Genomic DNA, 22,131 nt, shown 5'->3' with positions numbered 1-22,131 from the left:
TTAAGGTTCTAGAACAATGCAAACCTGTGCTGGTCTATGAACTCTGTTACTAGACTATGATGAGGTAAGTATAGAAACTGAGTGTATTTTAAAACTTTTATAGCAATCTGACATTGCCTTGACATCCAAACACATGTTCAGAGGATTCACCTCAATGAACAGGGCATAAAACAGTTTGAGTGGTGTCGAACCTGTCGTATGTGGCATGTGCTGCATATATTAGCTATGCACAGTTAGACCACATGCCAAATTACTTTGAGAAGCACTGTTCTAGAAGATTCCATGGGAAGAGAAGAGCATAGGTCTGGGGGTAGGAGGGCTAGCAGCTCTCCTTTCTTTTCTCCCTCTAGGTACAATAGAGAGTGAATCTGCTGCGTAGGATGAGGAACAGGAAGCTGCTCCCACTAAGCCACTAGCTGTACGGGGTGACGAGGAGGGCAGGAGTTGGTGGCCAGGTTATCAGTCAATAACAAACTCAGCATCCAAGCACGCGACTTCCAGCAATGCAAGGAGTTTCCTTTGTTTTGGGAAAACAAGAGCTGCAAGAAGCCTCTTCTTGACACGTTCTTGCCTGGCTTCAGGAGGAGCCCAACCACCCCTGACACACAAACAGGACAGTCCTGGCCAGTGATAGACAAGCCAGTACCCTGACCACAACCCCTGTTTGCTTTTCCTTTTCCACCACTTCCTCAGTTGGAGGGCCACTGTGGGGCCATAGGTAGCTGCCAGCCTAGGTCACTATTCAAGAACTTTACCCCCAATGACCCAGCACCTACTCCATACAACTCTTCGATGCCCTTTCTATAGTCTACTTTCTCTCCCCAACGTGGTACTTTCTGTCTAAGATCAAGGGCTTCTGGCCCCTTCCCTAAAGTCGTAGGTAAAGCTAAGCCTCAGAGCACCACGCTGACAAAGGCCACGGTATGCTCTAACAAACTATGCTATTTTAACTCCAAAACCAAGATCAGTATCTATTCAAGTGCCGATGAAAAACAATATTGAAAGTTTCAAAGAAATATATGGATCAAGTATTTTTATGTTACCTGAACAGAGTCACTTGATTCTATTAGATCCTCAGCTTCAAGAACCCAGCTATTACCAAGACTAACATATATAAAACAATGTACCTCTTTGTGATGCAAAAAGTTGCCAAAATTAAACTTCTAAGTAGCTAGCTAGGGAGCTTGGGACTGAAGACCAAAAACTCCAACAACACCTGGGAGCCTAGCTCGTGGAATATAAACAGAGAAAGACTGCCAACCTCTAGACTCACATGAAAGTGCCTTCTAAGACTTCAGGACATTTTCTCCAAGAGCTCTGAGAAGCAGCAGGGCTAGCAAGTCCCACTTATGGCTTTAGGATGATAAATCGAGAGCCCTGGGCACCAGCAAACCTTCATTCCTTTCTGATTAATCAAGGGAGCTTACTCTACCCCGATGGCTCAAGAGCCCACGTTTCTATGAAGACTCATTTGTCCAGTAAGGGGAGGAGCATGGCGACGGGACTCCCCCCACCCCCCGCTCCAAGACTCCTTCATGCCAAAGAAGGAGGAAACAGAATAAGCAAAATAAAATTCATAAAGCGAAGCAGTAATTATGGTGTGGTCAACAAGAGGCTGTCCTCAGGCCCATCATTATGTGGCTAAATTTAACGCCCTGCGCGGCCAGGGGAGCCATGCGCCCGGGGCACCGTGTGTCCACACAGACGCCGGCTCCGCCACCTTCACCCGCTCGACAGCCGCCAGAGCTGCCAGAAAGCAGGTCACAATTTTTTTTATAGTCTGTTTACCAAGATGCTGTTTTTACTGCCGAGGTTTCTCTCATTTTATCTCTTTTTCCCTTTTCCCCAAACAGACTGGCCTGTATTTTCTGTCCTGGTTTTTTTTTTTTTTTTTTTTTTTTTCCCTCGCTTAGTACTATTTTCAGAACTCTAATTTTATATGGTATGTTCCCCCCCCCCTTTTTTTTTGGTAAATATTTGCCATGACTAAGCCAGGCACATCCAGTTTAAAAGGCTCCGTCCCACAAAACATCGGGTCTTTAATGATATGCATCTCATTAGCTTGCCCCATGAAAGGGGGTATAGAAAAAAAAAAAAAGCAACTTACAGACTCTCTCACTTTTTATATCTAGAGAGACCTATATTTATATATGAGGACAAGCTGAAAAGTGACATTCTGAGCCCCGATACAAGGTTAGTACAATGGCCATTTGATTCAGGCTTTAAGGCCTCAGAAGCAGTTTCAGGAGAGAGGAGCCATTGGTCTGTATCTCACCACTAGATAATCCAGGCGGTTCTGACCAGGTCAGTGCAGCCAGAACCAGCCCTCGGACGCTGAGGTATCGGGCTCTCTAAGTCAGGAGAACAAAACTTCGGGAAGTCTTCTGACACTTAAATTTCCTAAAATGGATGTGAGAAAACAAAAAGGGGCAAAGTGGCACCAATATTTCCCTCCCTCCTTCACGGGTGGATGAAGCTGAAGGAAGGGAAGCTATGAGTTAAGACTGCTGAGAGAGAGAGACCCTCCAGGTTAGAATGTCCCTACCTCCCACTCACCGTCGAAGGGGCCTCTCCGGCGAGGCGAAGCCCCAGAATTGGTGGGAGGATTTCTTACCGTGCATGTTAGGTTCGATGAAAGGGGTTATACAGTCAAATCCATTTACTGCATTGTACAAAAAGAATAGCATCCAATAAATACTCTCCAAGCACTTACCTGCGAGGCTTTTAAACCCAGCCTGATACTCTAAGATGGAGTGAGAGGAGCCTCCATAGTCAGTGATTTCAATAAACAATGTTGGGGGAGGACAATTGATATATGGGTTGAGAGACCCTGAGTGGCTGCTCAAGCAGCATCTCGTGGGGAGTCTATACTTTGTAGGAGTCACCAAAACTCCAAAGTCTCTAACTTGGTGTTCATTAGTTAATTTAAGGATAATCAGACCCTAGAGGATTGACCGATGCTAACTAAAATCACAAGAGACTAATTTAGAAATTTAAATGCCAACTCATTAACTTATAAGGTGGGGGCTAGGGGAGCTATACCATTCCAGTGACTGACAGATCTTCAGCTGATTTTTCCTGGGAAGCTGAATAAACAATGAGAGTGCTACTTGTTAAACACAGAAAAAAAATAAATAAATAAAAGGCAAAAAAACGGCAAATGACTTTGTGGGATAGCTCATATACACTGTGGAAAACTCTAGGCATTTATCCTCATTCTACTATATCATTGCTTTGGCACTGTGCTAGATAAAGCAATAAAGTGTTATTTCTTGGTTTTTCTTTTTTTGAATTTATACAACTCTACTCCTCTGTTAGCACATCCACTCAGACCTCATGAATTAATTATACGACAGTTTTTCTCAAATTGCCTATGAGAGCCTAGAGGTGTGTAAGGCCAGGAGGTGGAAGAAAAGGATGTGGAGTAAGAAATAAGTCAGTCCTTGGGGCAGAGTTCTCTGGTCACGCACCGTTTTCCTATCTCATAATTAAGGTAGGTTTCCATGCCACTCTCAACTGGGTCTCGGTCCTGCCTACTTTCTGCATAAAGTTCCAAGCATAGCTGCGTAACAAGTGGCATGGAAATGGGACACGATGAAAGAAGACTGGACTGGAAGTTCAGAGCTCTGTGTCTTCCTGCTAATTCTGAGTCCTGGTGCAAAAATCGACCACTGTTTGTCTACACACGAATTCTTTTATCTTTGTGGGCCCTAATTTCCTCTTAAGTAAAACGAAGAGGCTTGATATAGCCTTAGACTGATAAACTCCCTTCCATCTCATAAAATTCGATGGTTATAATCTTCCGTGTAAGATATCTGAAATGCCATGATTTCCTTCGTTAAGGTACTAGCCTAGGCCCTCGATGAGGTTTGTAACCTAGTCTCATAAGCAATACTATATTTACAAACATAGTAAATAGAAGAGTTATTTCTGTAGATAGCTAATCTTATTCATTTTATATTGATTCTTATTTATACCAGTAGCAGAGCTTAACCCAAATTTGGGGGGGATACTCTGCCTGAGACTTGCATCTCCTCAGGTACCCACTAAATTTGGCCCTTTCACTCTGCTCTTTCCTCAGCTGCTGGGGGCTACAGAAAACTAAATGCTAAGATGGTCTTTGACAATTCCTTCTTTAAACCAAGAAGTACTGTCATCCTGTCTCAAAGTTCCTCCTTATTCCAAGCTTCACTCACAGCAGATTGGAAGGAGTAAAAGATTCTAAGGGGACAACGTGCAACAGCAGAACTGCTTGGGCTTCAAGCATAACAGTAATAGATGCCAAAGAGCTTTTGAAGGATTCCCTCAAACCACCACGCCTCAGGAGAGCCTCTCAGGTGGTATAACTGAATAAAATACCTCATGTGTCTTTCCTTCAGCGGCCATTCACCATATAAAATTCCTCTGAACGCTTAGTTCAAGATTCATCTCTTCCAGAAATATCTTACCCAAATTAGCCTGGTATGAACTCCAGAGCCCATCCAAATGAATCAATTTCTCACCCTCTCAGGTAACATATTTTATATATGTAGAATATTCTTTGTATATACGTAAATTCCAATGGTCTAATCTCTCTCAAAAGTCCATCTTTCAAGGGCAGAAACCATGTTTTAACTTTTCAGTATGACTCTACAATGTTTAATAATTTCACTGGTGCTTAATACATACTGTCCACACAGAGTTTAAACTTCCAAATAGAAAAACTAATAGACCAAAGATCTCCCGGACAGAATGAAAAACAATGCTTCCTGAGACTCCGTGGCAATGTCTTCCTTGACAGTTCCCTATGGGAGATAACAAACTCATGAATCCTAAACACTGGACAGCTAAGCCACCAACCTGCAGGACTCAGTCTCTGTAAAACTCTCACTTTTCAATGTGGCTCACTCTCCAAAAGAAATATAAGCCATAAGTGAAGGTTATGAAGCCAACGGATTTACCTGTAAATCTTAAATCTTAAATCTTTTGATGCTTTTGTTCTCTCTCTTCGTGTCTATAGACAGAGACAACATTTACCAAGGTGAGGGACTGCTCGAATGCCAAGACCTGTACGTTACAGCTGCTCGTCACAGTGCACCTCCTATCCACGAGGCACTGCAGCGGGTTCAGAAGGGGAAGCAAAATGAGCAAGACAGTTCTGCACTTACGAAGCTGATCATCTAACAGGGGAGATAAGTACAGAAATTCTTATAAGACCAAAGTGATAAGCCACCCAAGGAAGATATAAAGCACTGTTAGAGTTCAGAAACAAGGAAGAATATAGCTTATACTTTCACTTCTGTCTCTTTCACTGTTTCTGTCATAACAGAAAAGTCATGATCTTTTTCTAAGTAAGGAAGATTGAATGCCCCTGGAAACGACTTTAAAATTCTTGAATGAAAAGGCTATTATTTCCCAGGGAAAGAGGATGGAAATAGGCAGAAATCAAAATATCTATGTTCGAAATGTCACCCATGCCCTCATGCCATCCTCGAACCCTAGAGGAAGGACTGATCCTTCCACTTTGCTCAACTCCCTGCTTTCACATTATCACTTCCATTTTCCAGTGGCTTCTCCTTTGCTTTCAAACACATAGTGTCTTCCCATCTTGAAAAAGGGTTTTGCTTAAGCCCATTCTTAGTTCTCATTTCCTCTTCTTTGTGAAACTTGTCTGACTACGGTTCTACACTCATTGTCTTCATTGCCTTATCAATTGATCCTTCTTTAGCTGCTTGCAATCTGCTAATATTGCCCAAGATCACAAATTACCTAAGGTCCCTTCCTCAGGCAGTTGGGCAGTCACCCTTTCTCTTTAATCTCTTTCCTCCCACACATGGCGCTGTGGGTCGCCCTCTGTGGTGATGGGAAGAGCATGGGATTTGAGTAAAGACAAATATGAGTAAATCAGCTGAGTGACTTGAAGCAAATTACTTAGCCTTTGAGCCTCTGCTTCTTTATCTTTAGTGTGAGAATAATATCACTGACTTCACAGGTTTGTTATAAGGATTAAAAGTTATCATTTAGACAAAGTACCTAGTACTGTGTCTAGCACATGCACAGTATGTATTTGGTAACTGTTAGTTCTCCTTTCGTGATTAACATTTTCCTCTATCCAGATTCTCTTCCCATCTCACTCACATTTCCTCCTGCTACTCTTTCTAATTACAATTGTTCCCCAAATCTCGTCACTGGACGTTTGTTCTTTTCTCCCTGCTCTTCCCAGCAAAAGATGTGTCCATTCTCGTGCCTTCAACCATTGCTTCTTTGGAGACCATTCCCAAATCCATTTGTATAGTTCCTTTTTTCAACCTCAGCTTCAACCCTATTTTTTAAAACTCTTTCCTGAGCACTTCCACTTGTATGTCCTATATTTCATTTAAATCCAGAATGTATTGAAAAAGATCTTCATCTTGTGTTTTTATATGAACTCTAATTATATAGAAGCCATTGATTTTTTTTATATAAGCTAAGGCATTGTTAAATGGTCATACTGTAACCAATGAAGTTTTGTGAAACCCTTCCTCTACCAAGGAGAAAAAGAGGGAGACTCGACTGTGTGAATCATAGTAAAATGCTCCAGAAGTATGTGACGCTTATAGGTTAGGCCTAAAAGGGCTAGATATTTGCCAGAAATAAGGCATCAATCATCACTGCCTCAAATTCATCTCTGAACTGAGTAGGTTTCTCAGACTGGATATTAAAACCATATGAGACTAACAGATTTGGTGGCGCTAAATAAAAAAAAAAAAAAACAGCTTTCATTTTAGAAGAATTGGTAACTTCCTTTGAATGAAGATACACAACTCCCTGGAGAAGTGTCTGTTAAATTGTGCTAGCCTATCTGGGTCTAGATATAGAGAAATGTACGATTTAGTTTCTCACAGGCCAAATTTCTATTGTCTTTTATCTAGCCTGATAACACTTATTGCCTAGCCCCTGTAGAAATTTGAGGGGTTTTTTTGAAAAAGAGAATTTGGAATATGATAAAGTCCTTTGCTACTGGGATTCCCAGAATCAAAAGCCCATCTTTTGGAAATGAGTAATTTTATCCCATTTGTATTTTCTCTATTGATTTCCTTTTAGTTTTCCCTCCAATTGTTAATAAATTTTCTTTTGAAAGTATAAGCCCTTATAAAGCACTGTAAAAGGAAGACAGAAAGAGGCCTTTTTATACATTCCTGGGTCAAAAAGAAGAGAAGTGGTGATCCTTGGTAGCAGGGCTCAATGGTGACTACAGGAATCACAGCAAGGATACCCCAAAGGGAAGGCAAAATTCAGAAGAAATATAGTTGAGAAACACATGCAGCCATCCCTTCCTCCCTGAAGATTTTCATTCCAGAGCTCAAATACTGGTGGATTTGTGTTTTAAATAAGGAAAACCATTCCTTTATATGCCCAAGATTAGATTTAATTGAGCCCCACCCATGATTTTCCTAGTCTGTCAATGGCACCACTATTCTTCAGATCACACAGGCATACCACTGACAGCCTAATCTTCCTAAAAGATCACTTTCATATGTCAATTCTGCAGTCAAAACTTTCAATGGTTTCCCACTATCTACAACAGTAATTAGTAACTACAAGAAGGAAGTGCCCCATCTCCTCCCTAGGAGATGCGCCTCTGTTTGAGAATCACTGCTTTTTAATAACTGGAGTGAAATGGACAAATAAATGAATTACTGGCAGAAAACAGCTGAAAAACATTTACCTCAGAATAAAGCACCAATCTTCCGGGCCAGCATTTAAGCGCCCCCCCACCCCCACCCCAGCCTGGCCTCGAGTTATTATCTTGCTAACCTTATTTTCTACCAATCCTCACCCTCTTTTATTCTTATTTTATATCTTTCGCCCACATACTTTCTACCTAAATTGCCTCCAAATATTTCCCTAGCAAAACTGGAAGGAAAAAAAACTAATTAAGTCCAGTTCAAGTCCTGCCTTTTACAGGAGGCTTTTTCCAATTACTCCGCCACAGTGGCCCTTATTATCTCTCACTCATTAAGCACAGTGAGCTCTTTGATGACAATATTATCATACCTTATATGCTCACAGAATCCGGCATGGTGCACATGAACTATACTGAATCCCAGAAGTATGAATTAACTGTAAGTTTCTCTGGATCAGAGAACAGACATACACAATGGGTAGGGAGGACATTCTCATGCATCTAGACTTGTCCTTCTGTATGATGCCCATGACAGATACCGACAAAACGTGCTCACAATCCTGCGTCTTCCTCTACATATTGAACAACGGGTGGATGGCATTGGAGCAGCCCTTCTAATAATGCAAGTAGAGCCCAGAGAAAGACTGAGGAAAGAAGAAACTTAATAACTTACTTTTGGCCCTGACTAATGTTCTTTCCAGGATTTTGTTAAGTTCTTATTCCTTTGCTTTTTGAGCTACTTAATTTCTAAACTGGGTCTAAAAAAGAGGTTCTATAGAAAATTTTCTCCATTAAAAAAAAAGTGAGAGATTGAAGGTTTATACTTCGTTCCAAAGTTGGGACTAAGTGTCAAAGAAATAAGGCAGGTAATAGAATGGCAATCTAACTGTGGTCATCTCCTTAGGCTATTCACCTATTACTGTAGGGCTGTCTGAGTCTCAAGCTACCATCAAGTGATAACTTGATAACCTACTCATAAGACAGAGAAAATATAAAGGAATGGGAAGCTATGATTGCTTCATCCATTCAACAAATATTTATTGAATGCCTGCTGTGTGTAGAGGCACTGTTCTAGGCACTTTGGATAAATCAGTGCACAAAACATTTAACCTTGTCTTTGGTGAGCTTACACATTCTAGCAGGGGGTAGACAGACCATAAACAATAAGCATCATAAAATAAGTAAATGTTACGGTAATATGTTGGAAAATAAGCACTATGGAAAAAATGAACAATAGAGCATGGTAAAGTGAAATGGGACTGCCAGGTGTGCTTTGACAACAATGTGGCTTACAATTTTAAATAGGATAGTCAGGGTGAACTCCATTGAGAAGGAGACATGTGAAAAAAGACGTTATTGTAGTCCATGTAGATATGTCTACAATTAATTTTTTTGACATACCTCCCCTTAAGAGGTAGAGCTTAATTATCCTCCCCTTGACTATGGCCCAGACTCAGTGACTCAATCTAATAAAGAGACTACAGCATGGGATGTCACGTCTTAGATTAGGTTATAAAAAGACTGCAGCTTCCATTCTGGTCTTGGTCTTGGTGTCTCAGCGATTACTGGCTCTGGAAAAAGCCCTATGTGAGCAGCCCTTTGGAGGGGCCACATGGCAAGAAAATGATGCCTCCTGCCAACAGCCACATGAGAGAGCTTGGAATTCTCCAGCCCCTTACGATGACTGTATTTCCAGCCAACATCTTGACTGCAATTTCATGGGAGACCCTGAGCCAGGATCAACCAGCTTAGCTGCTTCCAGATTTATGACCCTCAAAAACTGTGTGAGATACTAAATGCTTGTTGTTTTAAGCCAGTAGTTCTGGAATAATTTGTTATACAGCACTAGATAACTAATACAGACATAAAGGAGGTGAGGGAGCTGGTCACATAAATTTCTGAAGAAAGACCATTCCAGGCAGGGAGAACAGACAGCGTAAAGGCCTAAAGGCAGGTGATGTTTAGAGTGTTAGAGAAACATTGAGAGGCCCATGTGCCTGCAGTGAGTGAGTGAAGGAGAAAGTAGGAGGAGATGAGGTCAGAAAGGTAATGAAGTCCAGATCATGAAGGGTTTTGGAGGCCATCAAAGACCTTTGGGCTGTAAGTGAAATGTGAAGCTAGTTAAGTGCTTTAAGCAGGAGAGTAGCATGATGTGATGTATGCTTTAATAAGATCACTTTGTTGGTAATAGGCCAGAGGGGACAGGGTTGGCAGCAGGGATACCAGTAAGGAAGCTATTGTAAAAATGCAGGGAAGAGACGACAGTGGCTCATCTGAGAGCAGCAGAGGAGGTACAGGGGACTGTGGGAATAGCAAGAATGTACCTATGCTGGGAAGAGGGAGAGCGGGCTGAGGAAAGGGAAAACTGTCATGGAAAACTCACAAAAGAGATGATGCCTACGTGGAGTTGGGAAAATCGAATAGGAGTTTGTTATGAGGACAAGAAAGAATACCAGGCAAATAGGTCACAAGCCATTATTGGCAGGAAGCTGTCAATAATTCAGTATGATGAAATTGTGGGGTGCTATGGGTGAACGACAAGGGATTAGGCTGAAGAGGTCAGCAAGACCAGATCATGAATGACCTTGTGTGACACGCAAGGAGTTTTGAACTTTATCCTATAGGCAATTGAGAACCACTAAAGGACTTTAAACAAGCGAGTGACATAATCAGGTTTCTGTTTCAAAGAGATCACTCTGACCTAACTGCAAGTTCAATGGGAGGGGAATAAGTATTGACTAGGAGACAAGTTAGGAGGCTGATCCATGGTCAAACCAAAAACGGAGTGGGTGTGGCAAACCTAAGGCAATGGGAGCTGGAATAAAGAAAAACAGCAGATTCAAAAGACAGCTGACAAGGTAGGCTTTGGAAGGAAGGACAAAGAGAAAGGTGAGTAACTCCCAAGTATCTAGCCTAGAAAACTGAATGAATTCCTCAAGATGAGGTGTATAAGAAGAGAAATAGGTTTGGGGGAATAGATTATTAATTTTGGACATGTTGCATGAGGGACATCCAAGTGGAAATGTCAAATATGTAGGAAGAAATATGGATCTGAAACATAATGGAGATATAAACTCAGTGGTGTACTAGTGACAGCTGAAACTGGGGTCTGGATGACATAACTCAGAGAGTGGAGGGTGAGAGGATCAAGGACACAATTCTAGGTAAAGCCGGCCGAGGAAACCAAGTAGAAGCTGTATGTGAATGAACCTAACAGGACAACCATTTCCAGATTAAAGAACTCCGCATCTTCCCCAGGTGTCTTTGATATAACTTCTAGCTTCCTAAGAGCAGCAATAAATATCTTCACAACTTAAAGTATCTGCTCTAGAATCAGGCTGCAACCAGACAGGGGATGAAGATAGTAACTAAAACTAGACAGGACACAAAGGCCATGGCTATTTAGGATGCTGAGTCAAATCAATGTTAACTGTAGTTATATAACTAAAACGATATAATAGAAATTGTTTAAAGTATTATACTGAACAGATTACTGTAAGTCTTACAAGGCATTCAGAATGCCACAAAAGAAGTTATTGCTATGCTGAATACTCTCCTCTGAAGATAAAGAAGAGAACTGCAAAATCTCTATCTCCGTTAAGGTCCCCCTCCCTAAGGAAGCCAATTTCATGCAACTGCCCAGGTTTTGGTATCAAGGGCTGATTCCTAGCCAGGGGTTGCCAGCTGCAGAGGGCGGGGCTCTATTTTGGGCTGCCTCTGTCCCCGAGCCTGGCCGAGTCTGGTTTGAGCAGCATGCAGCCCCAGTGACTCACACACCCATGCAAACCGCCTGTGGCTCAGTGGCCTGGCCTCGGAATGCCAGCCTTAGGCCAGCTCCCTCCTCACCCCATTACACTGGGATAAATAAATAAAGAGCTCCGCCAGCAGCCACACAGCCTGATGGCAACCAGATGGAGAGTGAGAAGCATGGACAGGGCCAGGGGAAGAAACTCCCTCCAGTGGACTAGACTGAGAGTGGGCTGTGCCAGCCCAACCATTCTAAAGTTCCCCTTTAACATAGTTCCTACTGCCATGCAATAATAGTCTCCAAGCCCTGGATTCATCTTCCACTCCGAAAGGTGTCTTTCATGCCCGAGTCCCAGGAAATGCGCTATATAGGGCTCTTGCCCTCTATGAGGATCATGCCAGCGACCAACCCACCCAGCTGACTTCTATCAACATTGCCAGTATTCTCCCTCTGGTTAGGCCACCATCAGCTGGCCCCCTTGAGCTCCTTGGAAATGAGAAATCAGAGGCTCTTGGGGGAAAGGAGAAAAAAGGACTAAATATGGAGAAGTAACCCCCTGTTCAATCCTTAAATATTTTTCCTGGCCTTAGTATCTTAGAAACCTCCCTATCCTACTGCCCTCTGCCCTATGTCTATGGCCTCTCGCCTAGCAACAGTCCCAATGAGAACTAGGAAAAACAGACCCCAAGCAATGACCGCATGGCCCTCTGACATCAGTCCTGGCCCCCCTGCACCTTCATCCCGAGCTCTCTGTCTCTGGTTTGTTTATCTTTCTATGTTGCTTATTTTGATGGCACATCCTTTCGGCTCAGTCTTAAGTGACCCCATGACCCTTCTGTGTCCTGTTTGTAGGACCCTAGGTAAGCAGAGTAACAGAAAAGATGCAGCAGCCATAAGAAATTCTGCAGTCCCATTAGAAAACCTTTCAGTTCTAGCAGCCATGCAGGACATTCAGCGATCACAGAGGTCACAAGAATTCCACATTATCCTAGCCCTTACCTCTCCTCTAATTGGTGTGTACAATCAAAGTGTCAAAACAAAGTAGGGATAACCCTAGAGAAAAAATGTAGGAGGTCCTAAACATACAGCAGCTACAGCTATGTGACCTTGGGCAAGTCACTTAACCTGAGGCCCGATTTCTTAATCTATAAAATGGAAAACTACAACTACCTATCTCTCAGATCCTTTCCAGATATAATAAAATTATATGTGTCTATGTGGTTTGGATGTGGTCCACTCAGAACCTAGAGGACGAGTATTCTTGAAGTAGTTGGTTCCAAAACACCAATATCTTTCCTGAACTAGCACCTGGATTCTATACATTTTCACATTTGATTCTGCAGGGTTGCCCCTGCCCCAATAGCAAGGAAGAGATGAACCTCTAATTTTACAAATGCGAAAATAGAGGCTCTGAAAGAAGTGATTTATCCAAAGCTGCAAAATAACTGAAGACCCCAAATATAGGTCTAACAAGCAACAAACACTATATCCACAGGCCACACTTTTCATCAAATCCCCCGGTACAGATTTATCAACATATTCATCCACACACTTACTGAGAACTTACTAGTTCTAGGCATTATGTTCAGTGCTAGGGATATAGAAATACATTCAACACGGTCTTTGCCCTCAAGTAGTCCACAGATCAATGGAGAAAGACAGGCTTTCAGACATACAAACATATTACAAAGTTATAAGTGGTAAAATAGAGGTACAAACCAAGGTATTATAGTTGTAGGGAAGACATATTATCTTTATAAGGAGAGTCCTGAAAGATCTCTCCAAGAAGCTGAAGATGGCATTTAAAATATTAATAGAAGTATACAAGGTAGATAAGGCCAGGGCATTTGGACATTCTAGATAAAGTAAAAAATATGTGCAAGGACATAAAGCCTAGAGAACAAGCATTTTTGGCAATTAAAAGTCATTCTATGTATTGTTGACGCATAAAGTACGTAAAGAAAAATGTCAAGAAACCATGGTAGCCCTGTGCTTTTCACCTTCCTCCACTGTAGGATGTTGAAGGGGACTGGACAGGTATGTAGGCACTAGATCAGGAAGGCACCCCTCTGCTGGGCTAAGCACAAGCCTTGCGTTGTTTAACTAAGGGGCTGAGGAGGGGAACTAGTACCTCACATTTAGCCTACGTGAACCTCCTTAATAGCCAAACTTACAGACAGGGAAGCTAAGTCAAAGAATAATGGCCTAGGAAATCTCTTTCTGTTACAAGTCTAGGTTTAATGGTCTCTCTTTCCCTGTAAAGAATTGAAACCTATTCTGCTTCAGGAATTAGCGATACATGCTTTCCTTCTTCTCCAGGGTTACAACTGCCTCAATAGATGGACTGAGAACTCAACTCGCACGTGTCGTTCTTAGTAGTAAGACCCCTGGCATTCAGAAGTCATTGCTCAGTCAATGCACAGAGGTAGAACAGAAGGTTCCGACTCAAAAACACCCGCTTTATGCCTTGCCCTGTGAAAAGCACTAATTTCAAGTTCAAAAGGAATACGAGTTATAGTCCCTACCTATAAGGAGTTTACAAATTAGCCTAGAAGACAAGATAGAAATGTGAATAATCCATACATAACAATATTATAAATGCTTTATTTACTTACAAAATAAAGTACCAACTTGGGTAAAAGGTATAATTAGAAAATAGGGCAATAATAAAGCAGCTAAGGTACTAACTATAAAACCAACAAGTCCCAGAAGAGTTAGAGAAGGAGAAGATCAATATTGACTGGTATTATCAAAGGTCACTATTATTAATACTCCCCCTGTTTGGCATTTAATAGATGTTTCTTTTGGCCAAGCTCAATCCTTAGAAGGGAAACCTAAGCAGGAGCTTCTGACAGGCCACAATTATCTATTTCCCATTCATTCCTTTGCCAGTCCCCTTGTATAAACATTGTGATTTTCCACAACCTACTGTGCCCACAAGACAGTCCCCAAATGGTAGCCCTGTGCTTTTCACCTTCCTCTACTGCAGGATGTTGAAGGGGACTGGACAAGTAATAATGACTAGTCCCCTGCTCCACAATCCAGACCTGTGATCAGATCTCAACAAGCGAAAATTTAGTGACCGAACAACCAAGCTTTCTAAGGTTAGAGAATTCCGAGTGAAATTTCTAGGTGCTTTAACAGAGATGTTGTATAGATGTTAACCAGCCCACTTTCGCCTTTATGGTCTTTCCCCTTACTTTCCCCCACCGTCCCCATGCATACTTTAAGCTTCACCAGACTCTCCACAGGCAACTTTTTCAGAGAAAGGGCTTTCCGATCTTTTGCAAGCAACCTAACACCCAAACGCAAGTCACCACTCAGGCACCTGGAAAGAGGAAGTCAAGCAAAGTTGCACAAGGAGAAAGGAAATAAATACTCTACCTCTACCATAAATAGTTCCAAGAAGGAATTTTCTTCAAATGGCTCTGTCTTCAACCGATCTGTAATTAGAAGGGATAGAGAAAAGAAATGAGTCTTAGGACAAGCTTCCTACCTGTGAAATCGAAAGAAAACAGAGCCCAGGACTTGTTGGGAAAGAGTACACATATGCAATACCCAGAGGCACCTAGTCTAGAGGGAGCAGGGATGAGAGTATGTGCGTAAACAGGAGGAGAAGATGATTAGTAATAAATGACAGGTTCGGTGACAGCATGGGCTCTAGGAGTTTTTCCCAACACAAAGACAAAAGTCAAACTAAATTTTTATTCTGCACTTGGAGCTATGCAGCTTCTTAAAGTCCCAAGTTCATGTTTAACCTCATATAATTTTGTATAGCTGTTGGTTCCTTTCCAAAGTCCTTCCTTGCCATTGCCTAGGGTGTGTCTGGACTCTGTTACAGTTTCTATTGGCCAACTGAGCACCAGCCAGGCACTCGAGGCAGAGAAGTGTCACCAAGCATCAAGTCTCCAGTTTTGGTCAGTACGCAGCACCCACCCTCAGGGAAGCACCTCTCTAATGCAAATGTGTCCCTTTTCTGGGACACATTTGATTATCTGTACCATTCCCCACCCAAAATCTCACAGAATGTCCTCTCACCTCGGCTCAACGTAGCCCCATTCTCCTGGTAGTCCTGGATCTCTAAATCCTTCATGTGAAGCAAGGTTGCTAGCTCCCGCACTTGGCACTGCAATGCCAGACTCATGCCCATCAGAGGACGAATCAAATGTTGGGAGACCTTTCATGGAAGAAATATCAATTAGCCAAAAGATGCTTAAAAATACTCCCTAATACTGTATTAGGAACTAGAAAAAATACTAAAGAATAACTATTTTCATAGGAACTTATAGTTTCATAGGCAAGCAATCCATTTACATGAATGTAAAAACACATATAATAGTTAAGTAAGTATATTAAGAAGTCCAGATTTTTTCTTTGTGGCACAGATCAAAGGATGGGAAGACTAAAGGAGAATATTCATGAATAGATAACCTAGAGTTGTAATTTAAAGAGGAGGATGTGATAGAGCTGATAAGAGGAAAGAAAGTGTTAACTGAACTCTCATCAGAGGCTGAGAGGCAAAAACAGAAGATCCAAGTTACTTTCAAGAAAGTGGGTGTGGGTGGGTACAATAGAGTATGCTAGCTGGAATATAACAGAAGACAAAAGTCCACAGAAAGTAGAGAGATTTCAAAGTCAAATTAGACCCAGACACTAATGAAGAGCCATTTCAGGGCTGACAATAGCCCAGAATGAGCCCAGAGTTTCAACTGTTCCCACAAACGCAGCAAAGGCTAAGGTCATTGTTGTAATAGAAGCAAGCCGGTCACCAAGAGACCAGCCTAGGAAGGAATCCACCCACACGCACAATTTGCTAACAAGAGGTAAGAAGGTCTCAAGCATAGACATACTGCACTGCAGCTACAATGATGTTCTCATATAATGTAAAGCTACATGAAATAATCATTTCATTCACCTATGCAAGGTGTCCATTAGCCTTCAAAAGATGAAAGCCTTAGCCAAAGAAAAGAACTAAAATCAATAATCTATTTGTGGCTCGGAGATGTTATCAGAGTTTCTTTCCCTTCTGCCAAGGAAATGAACTGAAGGAGGCCCTAAGAAGAAATGCCCTAGACCAGAGGTCAGCAAACTTTTTCTGTAAGCGCCAGAGGGTCAAAGTTTTCAGTTCTGTGGCCCATACAGCCCCTGTCGCAAAACTCAACTCTGCTGTTGTAGGATGAAAGCGGTCACAGACAACATGTAATAAATGAGAGTGGCTGGGTTCCAAAAAACTTTACAAAAATAGGCAGCAAGCCAGAGTTGGTCTGCTGTCCATAGTACACCAACCCTGGCCCTAGATCTAAAAGAGAGAACTTTTAGACAAGATACCCCACAGGTTTGAGGTGAGGAAATGATACTGGAGTGTCGTACGAAATGTGCAAGCCAGACTCATCTCGATCAGGATCACAAGTCTGAACTCTTCAGACTTTTGTGTTTTCATTTTCCATTCATTTTCTAGTAAAGCTTAGTACTGAAAACTCCAATTGTATTGTGGCTCGAACTGAGAGGAAAGGACTTTTTTCTACATTGCTCTAATGGTGAGGGTAGGGTGGGATTAGGGGTTAGTGGTAGCAGCTTTTGTACCAGCACCGGGACCCAAGAAATATAGGGGTACTAGAGCAAAGTGAAATCAAGTCCAGTTGTAGATACCAGTCACCTCTACCCATCTCACAGCACATCCCAACCGGGTACTGTCTTCCAGCTCAGATCCTTAATATAAACTCAAGCCTCCAGGAACTACTGTTCAGATGTGGCCGTAGTTCTGCTTTGGGAAAATTTATCTACTCAAGACTCATGCCTCTTTCCTAGGAATTGTTTTTGGTAACTTTGTTCCTGTTCAAGGTGGATTAGGAGGGAAAACAGGTGAATACTTGTATAAAAGCAAGTCAATGTTTGGTAGGTTGCATTTTAAAGTAATGTACTTGCTAACCAAGCAGCATCACCATCCATTTGGTGACAGCCCCCCAATAACAGAAACTCCTAAAGTTAATTAACCAGCCTCTCTCTAGGAGGCCACCTTAATAGCAATTTCCTTGAGTGGTAGTAAATGTAACAACATGAAATACAATGAGAAGCAGTTTTTAATAAGTGCCATGTCTAATTAAATATGGTAATGCCATACCAGACACCTGACATTATCCATCGGACTCCAATGTCTATATAACAAAGAAAAAAAAAAAAAAGCTTTTTATCAGTAAATATTTTAACTTCTAAAATATTTCATAGGATTGGGTAACATCACTCTGAATCATTGGGGTATAACTCACTTCAAAGTTAAGATGAACACTAACTTAGATCAGTTAATTAGAACAAGGCATTGTGGCTAAAGGAAGAGATTTCAAAGCAAATCCACAGACACTACAAGAAAAAATCTTGAAGTGCTTTAGGAAGTTAAGGACACATCTACCCACTCCTTCATTTACAGACAGCAATATATGGAGATGCAGTTCAACGAGTCAATTCAACAAACACCTATGGTGTGCCTAATACATGTTCTGACCCTCTGGGGCCTCTGCCCTCAAAAAGCTTGAGTTGAGCAGGTCAGGAAATACAGTAGATATAGAAGCAGGAATTGGCAGTCTTCTCCAGAGGAAAAGCTTTTCATAATTTCCTATAATATCTTCAGATTTCCTATAGAAATGTTCACAAGTCATAGGCAGGAGAGTAGAATGGCGGTTATCGATCCCACGATGAATCATGTCAGGTTTGGATATTGTGAAAAGGGTAACAGACAAGGAATCAGGAGACCCAGATTCTAGTCCTGGCTCTCATAGTACCTATGTGTAAAAATGGCTTAGTCCTAATCTTCTCTAAAAAGAAAAATTATTGAGTTGGAGTATTTGCTCTCACAGGCTCACTATCATGCTAAGAATAAGTAATATTACATATGTCCACTTAATCCTCACGACTCCACAGCAAGATTGTGATTGGTATCTTCACAGATGAAGAAAACGAGTCTCATAAAAATGCAGTAACTCATCCAAGGTAATACAAGCAGTCAAAGTGGTGGAGTTGTTACAAATTCCGGTCTGCTGGTTCCAAAGCCTATGTGTGTTCTTTGCTCTTTCTACCATAAAAAAAAAAAAAACCTTTGCGTGTGAGTCCTAGGAATTGTAAAACAGCCAAAGATGTGACAAGTTAAAAGCCAAAACATGGAATATCAAGAATTACATCAGGAAAAATATATAGTAACAACAAAAAGAATGACATGGGATACTGGAAAAATACACGGTGGGAAGAAGGAGATGAAGAGAAGTTGGCCGGAGGTGGAAATGGGCTCAGTGTTAGAAAGCAGAGTCCCGAAGCTTCATAATATCCTGCAGAGACTTAAGAACTATTAAATTATTAACGAGAATACATTATGTTGCAGAAGGTGTGGGACAGTTGCTCTCCTACTCTCCTGAATGACCAGTAGGAGTTAAACTACATAATCTCTCTGCCAGACAATTTGGCATTACATTAGCAAGATTAAAAAGGCAAAAATATACCTTGATTCAGATATTCCGCTTCTAGGAATTTACCCACACATTTACACATAGAAAAAATAAATACAAAGATATTCACTATCTATAACAAAAAAATGGAAACAACTTAAGTGTCTACTAGTTGCATATCAATTAAATACATGCCGATATATTTATTAAATAAAATGCTATATTGCCATTAAAAATATTAAGGTAGGTCTTTTAAATGCATTGCCATGAATGATTTCTAGGTTCTATAATTAAGTGAAAAAAGCAAGGTACTGAACAGTGTGCACAGCATGCTGCCATTTGCAAAGATACATACGTATATCCAGATATACATCTGATTATACAAGTATATATATACATATGTATATACATACATCCATCTATACATACCTGTATATTAGCTTTAAGAATTTGCAAGAAGCTTATATAAGTAGTTGCTTTAGAGAAGGAAAATAAAAGGCTAGAAAAGGCGACAGAAAGACCTATTTCTTCACTGTATACCCTTAAATGCTGTCTGAAACGTTTCCCTTTTGCATGAATTGCTCATTCAAAAAAAAAATTAAATAAAAAGTATCACAAGAATGAGTAACAAACAAAAATTATGACTGTGTGACCTCACAGATACACACATAAGCCTGAAATAGTATCTACCTACATCCTTGCCAGTGTCCACTGGCTCTAACTTTTCCCCTATAAAGCTTCCTCGGGTTCAGGGATTTCCCTGGGATGGCATTCTTCTTGTTGTTGTAAAAACAGACTTTTTTTTTTTTTACCTTAACACAAAATTGTTAATCAATTGTTCAATGCTCACTTCTCCCCACGGCCAACCAAGACGCGTTCCACTCTAAACACTGTTGCCTCTTTTCTTATTGTAGCTCCCCCAAAAGAGGAACTTACCTAGAATACCTATTTTTTTCTTTCTATATTATTTCAATGGTTATATCATCACGCAAGTGTTCTTTACCATATCCTTTAGAAAGAATAAACTATTAGAGCCCATCAGCCTCCAAAGAGAACTGCCTCCTCAATCTCACTACTCAGAGTTTCTAGGACCGTGTGATGCAAAATGGGACCAGTTATAACTTGGGCTTCCCAAAAGCAGTCCAAACGTTTTGGTCCTAGAACAAGCATTATTGAGGGAACAGTGCCCCCTGGTGTTGCTTAGAAAAAGTTGCAGGAGTTTTGAACAAAATAGGTAAATTCTTTACATGAACCTTTTTGGCTCCAGGGACCAGTGCTCCTATGCAAATCTAATAATGCCTGATGATCTGAAGTGAAGCTGGGTGATGATGCTAGCGCTGGGAAGCGGCTGCAAATACAGGTGAAGCTTCACTCACCCACTGCTCACCTCCTGCTGTACAGCCCGGTTCCTAACAGGCCACGAACCCAAACCAGTCCACTGCCTGGGGTTTGAGGACCCCTGCTTTACATAAAGCAGAATGGAAAGTTTCACAAGAAATTCAATTAAAAGCAACAAATATGCATGACTATTATCTGCTAAGCACTTTTGACGGGCCTTAGAATTTCAGAGATGAAGGAGATGTAATTCTCCAAGCATTCGAGTCTAGCTTTACTGGGTTCCAGATCAAAAATAAACACCAAAGAACAGTTTCTCAAAAAGCACTTTGTTCCATCCACCCTACTGATGCCAAAGCACCACATCACCACTTAGAGTCTAAAGAAGGGAGACAGGAAATGATGCCCACTTTTCAGATCCCTCTGCTGATAAACCTACACCCTTAGGCCTTGCATAGAAAACCCCATCTTCTAATGCTACTGACTGAAACAAGCTCTGGTTATACAGAAGTGTGGAAGCGACCAGCAGCAGTAACTCCTGCAAACTAATTCTTAATGTCCATTTTCAACTAATTTCTTTAAAAAAGTTCTTGGCGCCTAGAAAACTATGAGTAAGCAGAGAATATCATCCTTCTAGTCCCTGAAAATGGGCTCTTGAATCAGACCTACCCGAAAGTCAAATTTCAGGCCATTCATTTACAAGCTGGATGACTTTGGACAAATTACCCTTCAATATCTGTTTCCTACTCTGAAAAACAGGGAAAATATTTACCTTGCAGGATAGTTATCTTGAGGATTAAATGACAACATAATGTTCAAAAAGGTACCTGCCACTGGTATATACTCTACATTGTTGCCAGAATGATCCTGATAAATTACAAATTGGATCATGTTAAACCCCTGCTTTAATGAATCCCTGTTGCCTTTTGGATAAACTCTAAACTCAGAGAATCCTTTAAGATTTAGCCACTGCTTGCCTCTTGCTCTCAACTCCTTGCAGTCATGAAGTTCCCCTACTGGTCCCACACTTAAATATCTCCACACCTCTCAAAATGCACTCTTGCCTAGAATGACCTCTTTATTTCCTCCCAATTAGTTCCTACTCATCTTCAAAACTCAGCCCAGAAACTATCTCTTCAAAAAGGTTTTTTGGATCCTTAATCATCCTGGGCTTACCTCAATCAAAGAATTTACCATACTTCACCCTGTTTCCTGTCTGTCTTCTCACTAGATTATGAACTCCAGGAATAGGCTACATAGTTTTAGATCTTGACACTGAACAACTGGCCCATAGTAGATGCTTAATAAATGTTGAATAAATAATGAAACCCAATAAAAAGTGTAAACCCAAACTCTGCTCCCTTTGCAAGGAAAGGGTATACCAGCAAAAATCCTTTCTGTCTTCTGTCGAATCAAGAAAAGTTCTTTTCGGAGAATTTCAAATGGAGTTTACAAAATAATCAGAGCATCTAAAGCTTCACCTCAAAGCAGGTGGCAGTCCCCTTCCCAACCACATATTCGAATTGTACTTACCAGGGAAGGACTAGCCAGGATGCAGTGGAAATTCCAATAGAAGGGGAGACCAGAGAGCTCACTCCGCACCCGTAGTATCAGTGTTTCTGCCTCACGATCACAGGAGAAGGTAGCTTTGCCAGGGCAAGCAATGCCCTTCAGCAATGGGCAAAGCAGATCACCCAAATGACAGAGAAAAGCCTCAGGGGGAGCAGTCAGGCGCTTGTTCAGCTCCTAAAAAGACAGCAGAGTCGTGCAGAGTGCAGGTGCTAGAAGGAAACCGACTCCTTCATAAGTAACAGCAAAGGAAAACTCTGGTTACCATGAAGACAGTGGACATTAGAGGAAGGGAAGGGAAGATAAAACAGCAGAACAGAAAAGAAAACAACAAAAAGAAAAGAGATCAATGGCCTACTTCACAATTCTGCCTTTACTGTATGCAGTACAGAAACTCTCAC

At 41.3% G+C, this 22,131-nt stretch overlaps 1 protein-coding gene across 1 annotated transcript in view; it reads right to left on the bottom strand.

Moving 5' to 3' along the window:
- Positions 1 to 22,131, bottom strand: part of NHEJ1 (non-homologous end joining factor 1) — a 71,422-nt gene that overhangs the window by 45,534 nt on the left and 3,757 nt on the right. The window contains exons 3-5 of the mRNA XM_011358684.1: positions 21,695 to 21,907; positions 15,432 to 15,570; positions 14,778 to 14,836 (exon numbers count right to left, since the gene is read on the bottom strand). Of these exons, the coding sequence (XP_011356986.1) occupies positions 14,778 to 14,836; positions 15,432 to 15,570; positions 21,695 to 21,907 (411 nt within the window). The remainder of the gene's footprint in view (positions 1 to 14,777; positions 14,837 to 15,431; positions 15,571 to 21,694; positions 21,908 to 22,131) is intronic.

Source organism: Pteropus vampyrus, unplaced genomic scaffold, assembly GCF_000151845.1.
Source record: "Pteropus vampyrus isolate Shadow unplaced genomic scaffold, Pvam_2.0 Scaffold42, whole genome shotgun sequence".
Taxonomy (NCBI): Eukaryota; Metazoa; Chordata; class Mammalia; order Chiroptera; family Pteropodidae; genus Pteropus; species Pteropus vampyrus.
This window is presented reverse-complemented; position numbering and strand designations above follow the sequence as displayed.